The sequence below is a fragment of the Danio rerio genome, chromosome 8, assembly GCF_052040795.2.
Source record: "Danio rerio strain M-AB ecotype USA chromosome 8, GRCz13ab, whole genome shotgun sequence".
In the NCBI taxonomy this organism is placed as follows: Eukaryota; Metazoa; Chordata; class Actinopteri; order Cypriniformes; family Danionidae; genus Danio; species Danio rerio.
The window spans coordinates 41,313,886-41,331,472 of record NC_141028.1 but is presented as its reverse complement, the minus strand read 5'-3'; the positions used below and the strand labels follow the sequence as shown (position 1 = coordinate 41,331,472).

General features: G+C 35.5%; 1 protein-coding gene across 38 annotated transcripts in view; it reads right to left on the bottom strand.

The window, feature by feature from the left end:
- Nucleotides 1-17,587, bottom strand: part of magixb (MAGI family member, X-linked b) — a 177,533-nt gene that overhangs the window by 104,384 nt on the left and 55,562 nt on the right. For 31 of the 38 annotated variants that reach the window (XR_015498256.1, XM_087265117.1, XM_087265120.1 and 28 more), the window contains exon 3: nt 16,378-16,494. Coding sequence is in view for 37 of the 38 variants with exons in the window: in XM_087265117.1 (XP_087121243.1) it covers nt 16,378-16,494 (117 nt within the window). In the remaining variant the exon portion in view is untranslated. Of the gene's footprint in view, nt 1-673; nt 865-16,377; nt 16,495-17,587 lie in introns of those variants that run through there. The other 7 variants (XM_087265128.1, XM_087265125.1, XM_087265129.1 and 4 more) reach the window with 4 other exon arrangements.

The window sequence follows — 17,587 nt, the reverse complement described above, 5'->3', positions numbered from 1 at the left end:
TATTATTGATTCATTATTTTGTTGAAAAAAAGCTTCTTAGTGTAAGTGGTGGTGGATAGCATGTGTGCCTTTTGTAAACAGACACAAATAGCCAAGTATTTACACTAATGGCAAGGAATGAACGATGATATTCACACAAAATGTAAATAGCTAACTGATCTAAACTGTGGTGACCAGAGATGCTGAAAATAGCCTTCCTATGGAATTTGCACTTGGTGTAAATAAACAGCTTTATATTTATAACCATCTCTCATTTTGGATATGAGGTTTCATTTTGTGTAAAGAACAAACAATTCTGTGTTTCAACTGTATCTCTTTTTATCCATATTACAGTGGCAAAAGATAACCAAGCAATCAATAAGCATCTAAAAACTAATATAAAGATGTAACATTTTCAGCCAGGGTTTATACAAGTGTGTTTTGATTTTTAATATACACAGGTTTTTTTACCATTACATATGGCCTCCACACAACTCTGGCATTTTTGACACATGAAAATAAAACTGTCACTGTAACACAAGGTAGACAAAGAAGGATAAATCTTAAAGGGTATTTGCGATGCAACAACAGCTGAGAGATGAAGCAGGTGAGCGGTGTAGCAGGGGGAGAGCGATCTCACACAGTTCAAATGGTAAGTTCAGTTCCAATATAACACCAATATAATATTAGTCACTTCCCTTAAGCAGGTGTGTTTGCATCCACAGGAAAATGAGGACATCTACAGACGAGCACAGGAGAAATCAGGAGAGTCATCGAGGAGAACCATCTGACTTTAAATCAAGCCGGTGAGTGAATGAATGAGGTGAGTAGTGTGCTGGTGATTGCAGGTGCATGTGCGAGTAATTAGTAGTCTGGTGAGGGTTCACGGGTGTGGTGTGTAGTGCATGGCAATTGAGTGCGGTAACTGGGACTACTGGAGCAGGCAGAAGGTGTGACAAAAACATTTTTAAAAATATCGAATACGGGTTTATTTCAGTCTGGGCAGACTAAAACGCATTAAATCACTCTCTGGTCAATCTTTTGGTCTATTGCATCTTGTTTCCAGGTTCGTCAAGCTCTTTACCTACACTGTAAAAAATTTAATGACAAAAAAGTCAAGACAACAAATATTTTTATGTTACTTTATCTTATTATACATTAATCAGGTTTCAATTATTTTTTTAAGTTATACAAAGTAGCAAGATTTTTTTTAGGAAGACCATTGCAATCCAATCAAGAACAAGTATGGATGCCGGTGTTACAGTTAACTGGTGACCGTGTTAACTGGTGTCCCATTCCAGATGTAAGCTATTTATGTTTGCAGATTGGCAGATTCGTCACTTTGTTGTGTAGACACAGGTTAACACATCAATGGGACTCCTGATATCCTGATTGCATAATATTCTTATATTCTGTTGCATAATATTGTGTATTAGATATATATTAGATATATTAGACATAATATGCATAATAATATCGTCATTGTAGAATTTTTTTGTAAAATCTTTATGTACGTTACATGTGTGAGCTTGGGTCACGAGTTAATTCGACTCCTAAGGCACAGGTACACGAGTCAACAACTATGAAAAAATATGGTTTGACCAACTAGCATCGTTTTGTCATTTAGAGCTATTCTATCAGCAGGAGAGTTTCTAAAAACACATTAACTCGAGTACATGTAACTAAACAACATGTTAACATGTTAACATTGATGGAAACATGTTAACACGAGTCCACAACCACAGCAAAGCATATTTTGACTGATAAAGATACTAAAACAGACTGCTTTATATACAGCTCTGAGTAGCTCAGTTAGGTAAGTTGATTGATGCGTGTGCTGAACGAAGGAAAGAAGCAATCTGCAAACGTAAATAGCTTACATCTGGAAAGGGACACCAGTTAACATGGTCACCAGTTAAACCGTAACACCGGCAAGATTTGCGCAATCCCAATGTGAATAAATGGTCATGTATCATGCATTACAGGTTATATAGTGTAGACAGAGATCGTTTTCAGGAACGCAGGATGGATATGGATTGTTTAAATCTCAGATTTAAAATGAAAGCGCACCAGTGTAAACGCAGCCTCATTTTTTGTCAGCAGACTCAAGGTCAGACTTTGACTCTGGCTATTTGCATTGATTTATTTATTTCATTTTTGACCTTACATCAAGGCGTGATGGTTCATGCATTCATGTCGCCCCAATTACTGTCAACTTTACTGCTGCGTATATCGGACAGGTAAAGTATGACTACCAAGCTGGAGGCATTCAGACTGTTTACTCAGTGATTTTCCATCTCTGTCAGAGGAAACTGGAGCTCCCAGCCAGAGGTCTTCCTGTCCAGTCAGCTTAGCCAAACTACAGCCCCTTCAGGGTCACGATGAGCGACGTATACAGCTATGCTATACACTCAGGGCATAACTCACTTAAAATACTAATTCTGACCCCTCACTATTAGGCTGAGCTCCTTACTTTGTAATCTGTATTTTGGATCAAACACAGACAGTTCAATATGGTCAAAAAAGTAATCTTGGTAATGTGGAACAAAGACTTTACACCTAAATTTGAGAAGTGGTTTACAGAGTTCTGTAATGTATTACACTTGGAAAAGATTAAATATGAAACTGCAGGCAAACCAAAGATAAACATTAAAGATTTGGAAGTCCTTTTTTGAATATCTGAAAAGTGACCAATGATAGGTGCAATGTAAAAGATTTCATAAATTATAGCAATATGTACAAAATACACCTTTACTTAATTGGGTATTTATTGGTATTGGTATTGGTATATCTTTCTCTTCTTTTTTTCTTTCATCATGTCCATTAATAATTATGTATATACACAGATAATTGTATTAAATATGTGCATGTATAAATTTTTGCATGTTTGCATATGTTTATTTATTGTTATTATCAGTATTATTATTTTTTTCTTGTTTATTTATTTTTAGATTTTTTTACAGTTATTTATATTATTGTAATTATTATTATTTTATTGTTTACCTATTTTTAGAATTGTTTTACTAATATTATTATTTCCTTGTTATTTATTTTTAGATTTTTTACCATTATTATTATTATTATTATTATTATTATTATTATTATTATTATTATTATTATTATTTGCTGGTATGGGGTGGGTCTGGGGTGTGTTCTTTAAAATTTGAAACATTTTATATAAAGCATTTAAAAAATAATATTTATTCATTCATTTTTCTTTGTCTTATCCCCTAATTTAACAGATGGTTCCATAGCGGAAAGTATAAATAATAATAAATATATGTAATAATAATAATAAAAATAATAATAATAATAATAATAATAATAATAATAATAAATAATAATTTACATTTTTATTCATTCATTCATTTCTTTTCTTTTCGGCTTAGTCCCTTTATTAATCTGGGGTCGACACAGCGGAAGGAACTGCCAATTTATCCAGCATATGTTTTTACGCAGCGGATGCCCGTCCAGCTGTAACCCATCACTGGGAAACATCCATACACTCTGATTCACACTCATACACCACGAACAATTTAGCCTACCCAAATCACCTGTACCGCATGTCTTTGGACTGTGGGGGAAACTGGAGCACCCGGAGGAAACCCAATGCAGGAACACCATGCAAACTCCACACAGAAATGCCAACTGACCCAGCCTAAGCTCGAACCAGCGACCTTCTTGCTGTGAGGCGACAGCACTACCTACTGTGCCACTGCGTCGTCCCTAACATTTAATAAATACATTTTAAAAATACAAATTTTGTCATCAGTTACTCACCTTTATGTCAAACTAAACCTCTATCAATGGGCTTTCATATGGGTCAATGGGTTTTCATAAACATCAATAGGTTTTCATCAACTTTTAAAAAAGTTTATTTACTTATGTAAATGTGTGCAAATTTATCTTTATTCATAATATTATATGAATTTCAGCAATATTATGAACTAATATGCAAATATATGGGGTGATACGGTGGCTCAGTGGTTTGCACTGTCACTTCACAGCAAGAAGGTCGCTGGTTTAAGTCCCAGCTGGGCATTTTGGCATTTCTGTGTGGAGTATTTTCTCCCCATATTCGTGTGGGTTTCCTCTGGGTGCTCTGGTTCGTCCCACTGTACAAAGACATGCACTATAGGACTGATTAGACTCAAATTGGCCGTACAGTATATTGTATGTGTGTTTTCCATACTGGGTTGTGGCTTAAAGGGCATCTGCTACGTAAAACATATGCTGGGATAGTTAGGGGTTTATTCCACTGTGGTGACGCCTGACAAGAAGGGACTCATCCGAAGGAAAATGAATGAATGAATATGCAAATGTTTACATGAATTAAACCTTCATTGTAAACCTTAAAAGTGAGTCAGTGTTATTATTATTAAAAGTTATTATTTTTATTTCATGTTTTACATGTTTATTCACTATATTCCCAAATCATTTAGTATAAACTAGAAAATGTTTTAACAAAATTTTCTACAGACATAGCAAAAATGTCCACAGATTCTTTCTGGCCTAGTAACCAGTAGTTAATTTCATGGAAAATATCAGCTTGGACATTCTGCTAAATAGCATGAATAAAAATAAAAGACATTTTGCTCAAGTGTCTTATTATTTTGGATAAGTAGAGCTGACAGAGCTGGTCTCACAGTACAAGAAGCATATAAAAGCCAAAACGATCACAAACAAGAGAGTGAAAAGATGTGGTGTGAAAAGAAACTGCTGACAAAATAAAAGTGTGGCTATAAATGTATACAACACCTGGCTGGCAGAACAGCGTTACAATAGCTTTGCTGTTATTAAAAGTGTACCTCTATTATTGTCAACACACCACTACATTCACTATATCAATGAAATCTGTGTCATCAAATGACCTGGATTCTGCATTGAAGTGCATTGAGAAATATTTAGCATTACGTTTTGTATGCTGTTATGTATTATTACTGGGGGTTTTTCAACCACTAACAAGCATTGTGCAGCTAAAGCTTTAAAAGTGTTCACACAATCAGCCAAACAGGAGTCTGTGCTGAGCGACACTGTGAATAATTTTTTTTCTGCTTTCACACAAAATGCTTGCAATAAACATTCTTCAAAATTCCCAAACACTTTTCTCATTTATACTCCACATGCGGCAAAAAACTATACATTTTCAGCACTTTTTTTTTTCCGCTCTAACAAACTCATTTCAAAACTGTCAACAATAGAGTGTAAAATGCATGCATTTGCCTTATTTATTTTGTAACAGATAAAATCTTACTAGAAAATAACCTAATGGACTCTATAATACACCTGGCACAATAAGGCACAAGACATGTTTGGCGCGATTTGTTGGTATTTTCAGACCAACACAATCCTAATTTTCTCGTTTTGGGTTACGTTGTTTAAATAGTAAATCCATTTGGGTCATTTTGTGGACTCATGGGTGTGCTGGTGTAGAAAGGAGATGTGTTATTTTGAGGAATTAAAATAGACTGCACAATTGACCAGCTAAAAACAGGTGTAAAGCCCAGCGCAGAGAACGTTAGTTGTACGCCTTAAACGTGAACGTTATTATTGGTAGTATTTATTATATGCATATTTATATTTGTTTTATTAGAAAACAAGTTTAGATTTGTATATCTGTCAGGTTTTTCGGAGACGTATGCATCAAATTGGACATAAGAATAGGACGTGTGTTTGGAAATAACAGTTTTTTGAACACACCTCGTTATTATTGTTAATTTATTCGTTTGCTGGATATTAGAACTGAATTCAAAAATAGTTTTTAAACAAATCTTTGTGCTTAACAAACCAAATTAAATATGTAGTCTAATGAATGCATTCAGTAAAGTGCATACATTACCGTTTCCTCATCCACTTAATAAAGGAGTAAAGAGAAAGTAAAGAGGCCGAATGAAGGAAGCTCATTCTTTATTCTTGGTCTGTTTAACTGTTTTCTCGGTAGTGAAGTGTTCAGTTTTTCCATTCAGTTTTTCCACTTAAAAAAGTCCCCATGTTAATAGTAAATGCGGCACGGCAAGACACACTAGACTCTTAAAGAGAAAGGCAGATGTGACTCTAATTGGTTTAATGCACGTTATGCTGAAACACACATAGAACACACCTATAACTCATTAAGAGAATAAGCACAACCCTGTTAGACCATGCGCTGCGGCGCAAAGCATATTGTTCAGTCCTTTAATAGCAAAAGTGTATTTGGACACGCCCTTAATGCTTTTCCACCATGCGCTTAAGACTTTGTTCCTAGATTGTTAAAATAGAGCCCAATAATTCCAAATTGATTGCAATTTTACCTGAATGCCTACTCATAATTTCTGATTTATTGTTGCTATTTTATTTTATTTTTTTAAATGTTAGGAGTAACACAACAAGGAGTAAGTAGCACAATACCTTGAAAAGTAATCCCATACTGATAATAACAAAGAGAAGCATTTCTGAAATGTATTACAATTAAATATATTTCTTCTATAAATTAGAAACTTTGTGAAGCCACACCAACATTACAAATAATTAAGAAAGAATAAGAATGAGAATAAATGGCAAGTACAAGTAAAACAGTAAAAATGGGCAGTTAAAGGAAATAAGTAGCCAGGAGTATTAGTAAGATGATCTGTGCGCGGACTATATTAAGATTGCAATTCATTCAAACCACTTAATCAAAATAACTGGTTCATTTCTCTTTATGAATAAGTTGTCGAATCACTCATATGGTTTGTTCAAAAACAGACTTTTTTTTTAAAAAAGCATGCACAAACAAACACATAAATCTTGTTTTTGCTTTTGTTGCTTTAACTAACACTATGTAAAATTCAAGTCACCTAACTCTAACATTTTGTCGTTGTTGAACAGTTGCATAAAATAAATTTAATTGTCATCATGTTTATGAAATTGGAGAAACTGCACTCTTGCTCATTTGATGACTAACAAATCATTTGAAAAAATACATAAATAAATACATTTCTGCTCCCAAAGTTTATAGTATAATCAAGTCATGCTGCAGTGAAGGCTTGCGACTTTTAACACTGTTTCCTAATTTTGTGTTTCACAAAGTTTTTTATTTTTTTGTTGTTGTTGTTTATTTTCGGTTGTGAATTTGATTATGGGACATTGATCTCTGCTCTGTCGACTTTTGATGTTGAAAATTCAACTCTACAGTTTGACAAAATTACTTTTATTAACATTTTAATAGTTTGATATTATATAATGTATAAGAAATAACATATCGAGAACTAAGCCTGTAAAATAACAGATACAAAACCAACGCAGACAATTTATAATTTTACATTATTAAAAAAAGAAAAAAAAAAGGAAAGATCAAGTTCCCATAATGTTATTCAAAAGCATAAATTAACGGGAAAATATACAAAATAAAAGCATAAATCACAAAATACAGAAAACTGCTTATTTAAAAATATGTTAACAGTAAAGCTGTCTGTCACACTTGCACGTTAGTTTTATTAAATGCAATTACAATATAATATATTCTTAAGACTAACACAGTAATATTAATAAAGGGAAGCAATTATGATTACAAACCACAAAGAAAAGCACCAATGACAAACTGTATGTTTTTCATACGCAAATTAGTGAATGTGAGATACACACCAGCTTCAAAACACAAAATATAGTATAAAGGAGGAAACATTTCACAAAGAGGATGAATGAACAAGTGGTGGTGAAGGGAAATCAAAGTGTTAGTAAGATGTCCGCCAAGTGGCCTTGATTAAGGGGCTTTAATAACTCGCAGTGGACAAACGTCATGGTCAGTTTTCCCTCTGACCAAATCCATCTTTTGAAGCTCTGACAGCCTCATGATGGAGCATTCCTAATCTGAACTCAGCTCCCTATCATAATAGAATCATCTGTTTCAAACGCAATCTGCCAGCCTGGCAAATTACACTGCCAAATCAATCCTTATCCAACAACCAGTCACAGTATCTTCAATATTTGCCATCAAAGAAAGCTCATTTTTACCCAAATATTGCATCATATTAACACAAAATGCTCTCTGCAAGTTCAAACACAATGAATGAAACTGCGCAGAATTATTAACCACACATCAGCAGCTGAATCATCTGCAAAATATTCAAGTGTTTTTGATCTCCAGGGCTCTCCAGTAGCATTTCCAGTTCAAGACGGATATACAAATTAAAAGTACCCAGCTGCAATGAAGAGAGTGCTTTGGTGTTCATTGTCCTGTGTAAGTTATTAAATGTTTGAGGGTGTCCATGTGAGCGCAGCACGTGTGAATTCTGAAGTGTGTTGTTGTATCTCAAACGGAGCCCATGTGTTTTGGAAGACTCTACGCTCAAAGCCATGCCTGCGGTTATTGTGTGTGTCTCAGTGAGCAGAATGGCACACGACGGGCAGCGTCAAGCTCGCCATGACCTACTTCAATGTAAATCAGAGATTACCCCACTCAAGTCGACGCAATGTTTCAGACACACTCCCACACATGCTCAAACACATGTGCAGGGCCAGAACATGCGCCGTCGTGTCCTCTCGATGAACTGACTGGAAACTTTTCTAACAATGTCTGAGGTAACAACGAAAAAGGGGAAAAAGTGTGCTCAATATCACCAATATCAGCAGGAAGTCCTGAAGCGGCCACAAAAGTCTTACAAAATAATCAAAGTCCCTTTGAGGCAAGTCAGTTCACTCAGTGGCCATCTTGATAACACCACACACTCTCTGAAAATGGCTTCAAAAGAGGTACTGGGAGAGAATTCTTCTAAAATTCTTCCCAAATTGGGTATATTACACTCTCAGAAATAAAGGTAGGTGAGCTGCACGGGGTGGTACCTTTTCAAAAGGTACAAATTTGTACCTAAAAGGTCCATATTAATAACTCAAGGATACATATTAGTGCCTTAAAAATGACAAAAGTGTTCCTTTAAATATTTAGGTATTAATATATACAACTGATGTCAGAATTATTAGCCCCCCTGTTTATTTTTCCCCCCAATTTCTGTTTAACGGAGAGAAGATAACTAATTTCTAATAACTGATTTCTTTTATCTTTGCCATGATGACAGTGAATAATATTTGACTAGATATTTTTTAAGACACTTCTATACACCTTAAAGTGGCATTTAAAGGCTTATCTAGGTTAATTAGGTTCTAGGCGGGTTAGGGTAATTAGACAAGTTATTTTATAATGATGGTTTGTTCTGACTATCGAAAAAAATCTAGCTTAAAGGGGCTAATAATATTGACCTTAAAATAGATTTTTTAAAAATTAAAAACTGCTTTTATTCTAGCCGACATAAAACAAATAAGACTTTAGAAGAGAAGAAAAAAATATTATTAGACATGCTGTGAAAATTTCCTTACTCTGTTAAACATCATTTGGGGAATATTTAAAAAAGAAAAAAAATCAAAAGGGGGCTAATAATTCTGACTTCAACTGTAATTTCGAGGTATATGGACCCTTTTAGTACAAATGAGTACCACCCCAGTGACATTTCGCATACTTTTATTTCTGAGAGTGTAGGAGCTTAGTACCTAAAGTGAACATATTAGAGCAAGTGAGCTAAAATAGAATAAGAGCATTTTGGTGACATTGTCATTAGGAATCTTCTTATTAACTTTATTTCTTCATGTTTTTTAAGCATGTAAAATATTTGAGAATGTTTCTAATTGGTTTTATTTGTGTTAGTGGAACATTCCACATAATTGTTATATTAAAATTGCATTTGAATTTTCTCTCAACGTTTAAAACACACATCTTTTATATTTGAAGAATGCTGTTTCTTGGTTTAAAATATGTAATTTTAAATAACATTGTAAAAATATTAATAAAAAATGATGGATGTTCCATGAACATAATTTCTAACAATATCAGATTATTCACCCCACAACTTTTGTTTTTTCTGAAAATATATATAGTTTCATTAAAAAAAATGAGATAATGTGCATAGATATTTAAAAACAAATATATATTTACATCAGTCAAGTGTTATTGTAGCTCACTAAAACTAAAACTAAAACCATTAAACTAAAATAATTTATTATCTTACAGTCATAACCTTACATTTCTGACAACTTAAACTTGTTACAACTTTAAAGAAGAATTTTATTAAATTAGAATTTTCCTTTAGCTTGACTTAAAACCAAATTAATTCAAACTTCCATAGTAAAAACTGCTAAACATTTTTTTTTATTACAATGAAAATAGACAATATTATTAAAAATGAAAGCCAATTCACTAATACACTGTAAAAAGTTTTAAGTTTAATCAAATTTATCAACTTTATACAACTCACCCAGGGGTGGGCAAACTCGGTCCTGGTGGGGCGGTGTTCTGCACAGTTTAGCTCCAACTCTAATCTAACGCACCTGCTTATAGATTTCTAGTGATCTTGAAGACACTGATTAGTTTGTTCAAGTGTGTTTGACTAGTGTTGGAACAAAACTCTGCAGGGACACCGGCCCTTGAGGATCAAGTTTGCCCATCCCTGAACTAACCTGACTTAAAACATCAAGTTCAATTTTGATAAGGTAGACCTGGAACAGCATAGTAAGTCACGTGACATACCTTGCACGCACGTTTATTGTGGTTAAGACACACTAGTTAGCGAAGTGTTTTTGTTTTTTAGAGTAGGTTCAGGGTGCATTTGGGCTGAATATTTGTGCAAATTATATTGTTATTTTCTTATTTAGAGGATTGGGAGGAGATTATGCACTGTAAAACCCAACAGTCAACTTTATCAAATTAAATGAGTATTTAGTTAACTCACAATTTACTGAAATTAATTATTTCTTAATTCTTTTAATTTAAAATAAGTTTTGAACTCAGTGTTGAAGGTAATGAGTTAATTAAATACTTCATTACTTCAACTTAAATAGAGTAAATTCACAGTACTCATGTAGATTAGTTTTTTTTTTTACTCAAATGGATTGTTGCAATTGGTTTCCTTAAACAGTTTGAGTTGCCTTAACTTTATGGGTTTTACAGTGCTCAGTTGGTTTGAGTTCTCTTGATTTATTGGGTTTTACTGTGCTCAAATTGCTTTTTTTAGTCAAATGAATCAAGTTCACAGTACTCATTAGGAATAGTTTTTGAACTTAAATGGTTTGTTGAACTCAGTTTCCTCAAATGGTTTGTTACCTTCACTTTTTGGGTTTTAAAATGTGGGAATATTTTTGTTATATATCTTTCTTTGATTTTCTAACACAACTTTCAACTCCATCTCTCATTTGTTGTGTTTTTTTTTCTTTTAATTTTTTATTTTTATATAATTACTGTTTGCATATATTGTAAATATATGGTTTGTGGGAGAAATAAATCTTTTGCAGTGCTAAACTTGTTGTTTTGTGTTTCTCCTGCCACTTTTACCATTAGTTTATACTCTTGGTCATCTCAATGTAACTCCATTTAATTTTCTAGACATATTTCCATCAAGGGTCATAACAAATTAAAAAACAAAGTGATCTGAAACCAGATTAATTAACTACCATTCACATAAAAACATAAGTTGTTATGACTTTTTAAACATATAATCTTCACAGTGTACAAAAACTTCTCTGTATTGGTCACATTCATCACTGACCAATGAATCAGAAAGTTCCAATGCATTCCAATGCTACATGAACAATTACACTTAATAGGGGAGACTACAGTGGAAGCTAGCATATAGCAATATACTAGCATATAGTAATAAAGTACAACAATTTATAAGATTAACAGCTTATTTTTTACTCCAAACACATGTTGTTGTATCAATTAATTCATTCATTTATTGCATAGTTTAGTCCCTGATTTATCAGGGGTCACCACAGTGGAATGAACTCCCAACTATTGTGTCAATTGTTTAAAATAGCTATTCTTTTACAGTAGATTATACAGTTATAAAGGTTATGTCGATTTGCATTGAAAAATAGGAAAATATTATCCTTATGCACATAACCAAGATGGCTCAAAGATCATGGATAAATCTTTTATTGTTATAGACCATGTGTTTACTGTCTTCTGGTTTCATTAATCAAAGCATTTGTTTTCTCTGAAACACATGTTTGTTTTGCCCTCCTTATACAATGTCTGGCAATAATTCCACTGTAAAAAAACGAGCAGAACTTCATCTACTTAACAAAAGCTTATGATTTTGATGGAGGTTAATCCAAATCTGTGTCTTATCGCGGCACAAAGATTAAAATGGGAAAGAAATTACGCAAAATATAATTAGGATTTTAAAGCTCAGGATAAAGGGCACAGAAAAAAAAACTAAGCAACAGGGAGTTGAGCGGAAAAGAAGATGTGAAAGAGAGTCGACTGAAGAGCGTGAAAAGCGTGGAAATGTTATAAGGTGGCATTCAACAGTTCATAAACCTGGCTTTTATCCAGAACACTGCACAATTTAGCTTCAAATTCAAACTTCAAACATTTCTCAAAAATGCAGGTTGGGTTTGGAATGACATGAGGGTGTTGTGTAATAAATCATCAAAATGTCATATCTGATGTAACTATTTCATTTCTATATCACCGTATCATTTACCTTCCCCCTTCTCTGTCACTCTTTGGTTCTCTCACATCCTTCTTTCTTGTCGCAGTAAAAGCAGTTGGAGCTGTCAACACCTGCTTGCTAATAAATGGATCACACCCCAATTAACACTTCATCAGAAAAACTGCACAACCTTGAGCTCCATCAGCCTGTGTGCAAGATGTTAGGCGCTGTTGCATGAAATAACAAGTTCGTTTTCAAGGAGTTGTTTCAGCTGTTCAAACTTATGAGTTTTTAAGTGTCTGTTTACCCATAGAAAAGAAAAATTGCACATGAAATCAAATTAAAATGTAATAAACTGAGAGTTTCACAGAGGATTTCTGTCTCTCGCATTTGTCAGTCACACTTTAGAATACAGGACACATGGTAATGTTAGTTAAAGTGCACCTAGTTTATCTCTTTTTTAATATTAATATTATGGTTCTTCTGAGTGTGCCAGTTTAGGTTCAGTTCAAAATACAATTGACCCTTCGCTAAGACACACCCAAAAACAGCCATCCACCAATCGTGGCTCAGCAACTTTAGCTATGCGCAGGGGCTCTGTCAAGCTTTCGAGCAAGGGAAACAGACCAAATCGTTTTGCACATGGATTTTGCAAATCGGATACCCGGTATCCTTAAAGTTTGGACGGGATGGTGGAATTTTTCCTTTTTCAAAACCAAAAACCCAAGAGGAGAAATGCCAGCGTGGATCAAGCTGTGTGAGGGGGGCTAAAGGAGCGGAGTTAAGTTTGTTTTGTTTTGATATTCCTGACACATTCAGTGATAGACCGACGGCAATAACTCACACACCTCTTACGACGACAAGATTTTGTCAGGTAGAATATATATGATTCTTCAAATCCACAAAGTAAACTAATTAAGGCTATCCACATAAACATTATCCTATTTTCTCACAGCATACAAATAATGAATAGCACAAACTAAAAGGTCACTATAAATAGTCTCTCGTTTGTTTCTTTGTTATTGCTCTAAGGGCTTTTGAGAATAACAGCTGAGACAAAGTTGATACCTAGAGGCACAATCAAAACAAAGCTCTGCATGTTTAACACTCAGATACAGTAATAGCACAAACGGTGATGCGAGTTCTGGGCTTTTCCGACTAATGACAGAAGTGGTGGCCAGTCTTATTCCTGGATAGTCAGTGTCCTGCACTGGTTTTAGCTCCAATCAGTTTCAACACATTTGCATAGATTTTATTGTCTGTGCATTCTAAATGGGTTTAAGCACCCTTCAAAATGAAAACAATCATTCATCACATATTGAAGTGTTCTTTCAAACAGAACAACTCAATGCTTGTCACTTTAAAGAGCCCTTCTGGAATTTTGAAGGGCACAACTGATTGAGTAGGAATGTAGACTGACTGGTAAATTGAGAGCTTTCGGCTCAGCTTCTTCTTTACCACAACAGGGCGATACATCGACCGCATTACTGCTGCTGCACCAATCTGCCTGTCATCTCATGTTCCATCCTTCCCTCACTCATGAACAAAACCCCAAGACACTCGAACTTTTTCACCAAGCTCAAGGACTATCTTCCATGTCATCTACATTTCCTCTCTCAACGATGGTCATGAGCTTTGGGTCATGGCTGAAAGAACAACATCTCAGATACAAGCAGCTGAATTTATTTGCAGAGCAGAGATAGTGGTTCTCCTCAGATATAAGAGCTCTGTCACTGAGGAGATGCTCTGAGTAGATGTCTCTGCTCCTCCACATCGAGAGAAGCCAGCTGAGGTGGCTTGGGCATCTGGAGACCTACAAAGGTAGGTGTTTTAGACATGTCCCTGAGGCCCCAACGAAGACCCAGGACTTGTTGTTAGGACTATGTTTCTCGGCTTGCCAGGGAATGCCTCAGAATCCCTCCAGAGGAGCTAGAGAAAGTATATGGGGTCAAAGGTGGTAATAACTGATGGACACCCATGATCCTTTGTGCATGTATAGAAATGATTTGGTGTCCTACACTGCTTCCATTCAAAAAAAGTTCATCCCTATGCCCTCACTCTGGAGGATAAACACTTAAAAGGCATCATGGCATTAACTCTGCAAGTACATTTCAAACCTTCCAACACCTCCGCACTGCAGTAGGTGGGGTTGTAAATGTTTCATGCTGCTCGCATGTACCAGTAAACACAACAACATGGGAATATGAGAGAAGAACAGTTTCATAAACATTGGGCACACAGCCTTTTTCAACCTGACATGTACCTGGCACCACTGTGTTTTCTATTTGCCACAGACAGACATCAAATAGACGCGTTTTAAGAACTTTAAAAGAAGTTGCGTGACACAATGGTTCTTCTGGTCTCACACAGAAATACCAGTGACCTTTTTGCTGTAAGAAGACAGTGCTAACCACTGAGCCACAGTGCCATCCCCGGCCACCAATCAGGACTTTTTAAAGGCTGAGTAAGTCAGTTATTCTAAAAAGTGAGTCCAAACTTGGTCCAGAAAAAAATTTCCACATTTATATCTTTGCTCTTTTTATTTATCTATACATGCAATTATTCATTCATTCATTTTCTTTTCAGCTTAGTCCCTTTATTAATCTGGGGTCGCCATAGCGGAATGACCTGCAAACTTATCCAGCATATGTTTTATGCAGCGGATGCCCTTCCTGCTGCAACCCATCCCTGGGAAATACTCTCATTCACACACATACACTACGGAAAAGTTAGCTTACCCAATTCATCTAAAGAAGCGCATGTCTTTGGACTGTGGGGGAAACTGGAGCACCCAAAGGAAACCCACACCAATACAGAGAGAACATGCAAACTCCACACATAAATGTCAACTGACCCAGCCAAGACTATCCAGTGCGCCACCGTGCCACCATACATGCAATTAGTTTATTATATTTAATGCGTGATTAAAATATTCCCGAATCAATCTAAATTAACAATTTTTTTTCCAATACAGCCGATTTCATCTGATGAATTTGTATTTATATCACAATATATCTTGCAGAAAAAAATATTAAACCTACTTTTTTGAGGAGACTAATCAGCTCCTCATTCAGTAATCTAATAATTATTGTTTATAGTTCCTGCAGTGTGAAGGAAATTACTTATATTTTCAGTTCTAGGAAGTAAAATGGTCTGTTATTGTTAAAAAGCAAGATTACACAAATTTATTTCAAGAGTTCACACTTAACTGATGATTGATAATAAAGCATATTTGGAATGCTGTACCGGGAGAGAGCCCTGAGCTCAGAATATCATTAAGCCCGGGGCTCCCTCCCGTTTGAAAGGTAAGAGGAGAGTTTGAGCTCAGGTACAGTAGGTCTACAGTAGGACTGCCCCACTTGTGAACTGCTGAGACATATTTGACTAAGAGTTGTCTTAAGATGCTATTTTGAAGTAGTCAATTTACTTAATGTATGTTTTTGCATGGTGGAAGAAAACCGGAGAACAAGGGAAAAACCCACGCCTTCTTGCTGTGAGGCAACAGTGCTAACCAGTGCTACAGTGCTTTGGTAATTTATAGTGTGTCGGTATTCATCTGATTGGTGCCAATGTATGGAGCTAATTCGGTGCCAGTGTTCAATCATAAGCACGTGCTCCTCTCGAAATTAGTTTATAAATAAACCACACTTGTCCAACAAATCTCAATCTGTACAGATTTATTTTTGTTTTTCTATTATTTTACCCAAAGAAAAACATTGGGTTGGTCAACAGATATGCCACTGACTGCCTTCAAACATTTAATTGATGAACTACGGTTACAGTTTTTTTTCATGCATTTGCCATATTATATGTCAGTGATTTTAATTTTATCAAAAGTTCTAATAATAACCAGTCAGCAGTACATTAATGCATCTTTAGACATTTAAATGGTAAATTACTAAATTGCTCCTTAAATTTTTTTTTAAAAATCAACTTATATACATTTTTGAGTACTCACATGGCACGGCTCTCAGGTAGAGGTTTTCTCGGATCACCTGCTGGAGCTGACTGTCCATAGATCCTGGTGTGAAACATTTGCTCAAGTATAATCTCAGATCCTTGCATAGAGTTGAGCCTAAAAGGAAGAAACAGACAATCAGAATAAGCAGAAATACTGAAATAATCCTAAACAGAAACATTCCCTGTGTTTTCAACACAGGAATACCCCATAAATTAACATTTTCAAATGTGACAGCATGCTTACCCACCTCAAAATCTGCAATTGAAAAAAAAACTCAAGAGCTTGCGAAAAGAAACACACACACACACACACACACACACAGAGATACATTCTCCCCAGTCCCCGGAGGCAGTATTGATTAACCTTTGCAGATATTAGCGGTGTATCTAATCAATCAAATGAAGCCAGTGTTGCTCTACCATTCGGCCAGAACCGCAAAAGACTGAAGACCACAATGAATTCACATTTTTATGGTCAGCATAATGCTGTCTCACACCATGTAGAAACGCATTTGGGTTATAATGAAAAGTGTGTGCCATACAGAGACGTTCTCCCACACACATGCAGCCTTGGATTAAAGTGAAAAATGTCACACACGCAGTCTTGGCACGGCTGCCCAGTGCTCCCCTCAACATGGCTGATCTCTTTATTTCATCTGCTGTGCTTTATGGTCTCTGATGACAGGCCACTTGGCTGTTATAGATGAACAGAGTGCCTCTCGAACCCATCAAAACGACAGACCCTCCCCCCACCTCACCTCTCATAGTAATAAAACTCAGCTCACAGTTCTCATAAAGGAACATAAGCCCTGCAACCACATGAGTGCACTCACGCACACAGCATATAGGTATGAAATGACCCCTGCGATATTATGGGAGGAAGCTATTGCTTGGTCTGCTGCTCTCTCTGAGCTCCCTCTTCTAAAAGGTGCCATTTAGTGCATTCATTCGATACGTTAAATGTGCACTGATATCTACGGTATGTGTCGGTATGTGTTATGGTTTTATATGCTTATTTATAAATCCACAAATTACCACTATAAACAAAAGCTCCATTATGACCATATTTGGAATGGTCAAAATAGTGGTTGTGAATACTAATTAGCTCTGCACTTACTCTCTGCAGCTTGTGTCACTGCTTGCTCTCTCTCTCTCTTTCTCTCTCTCTCTCTCTCTCTCTCTCACACACACACACACACACACAAACA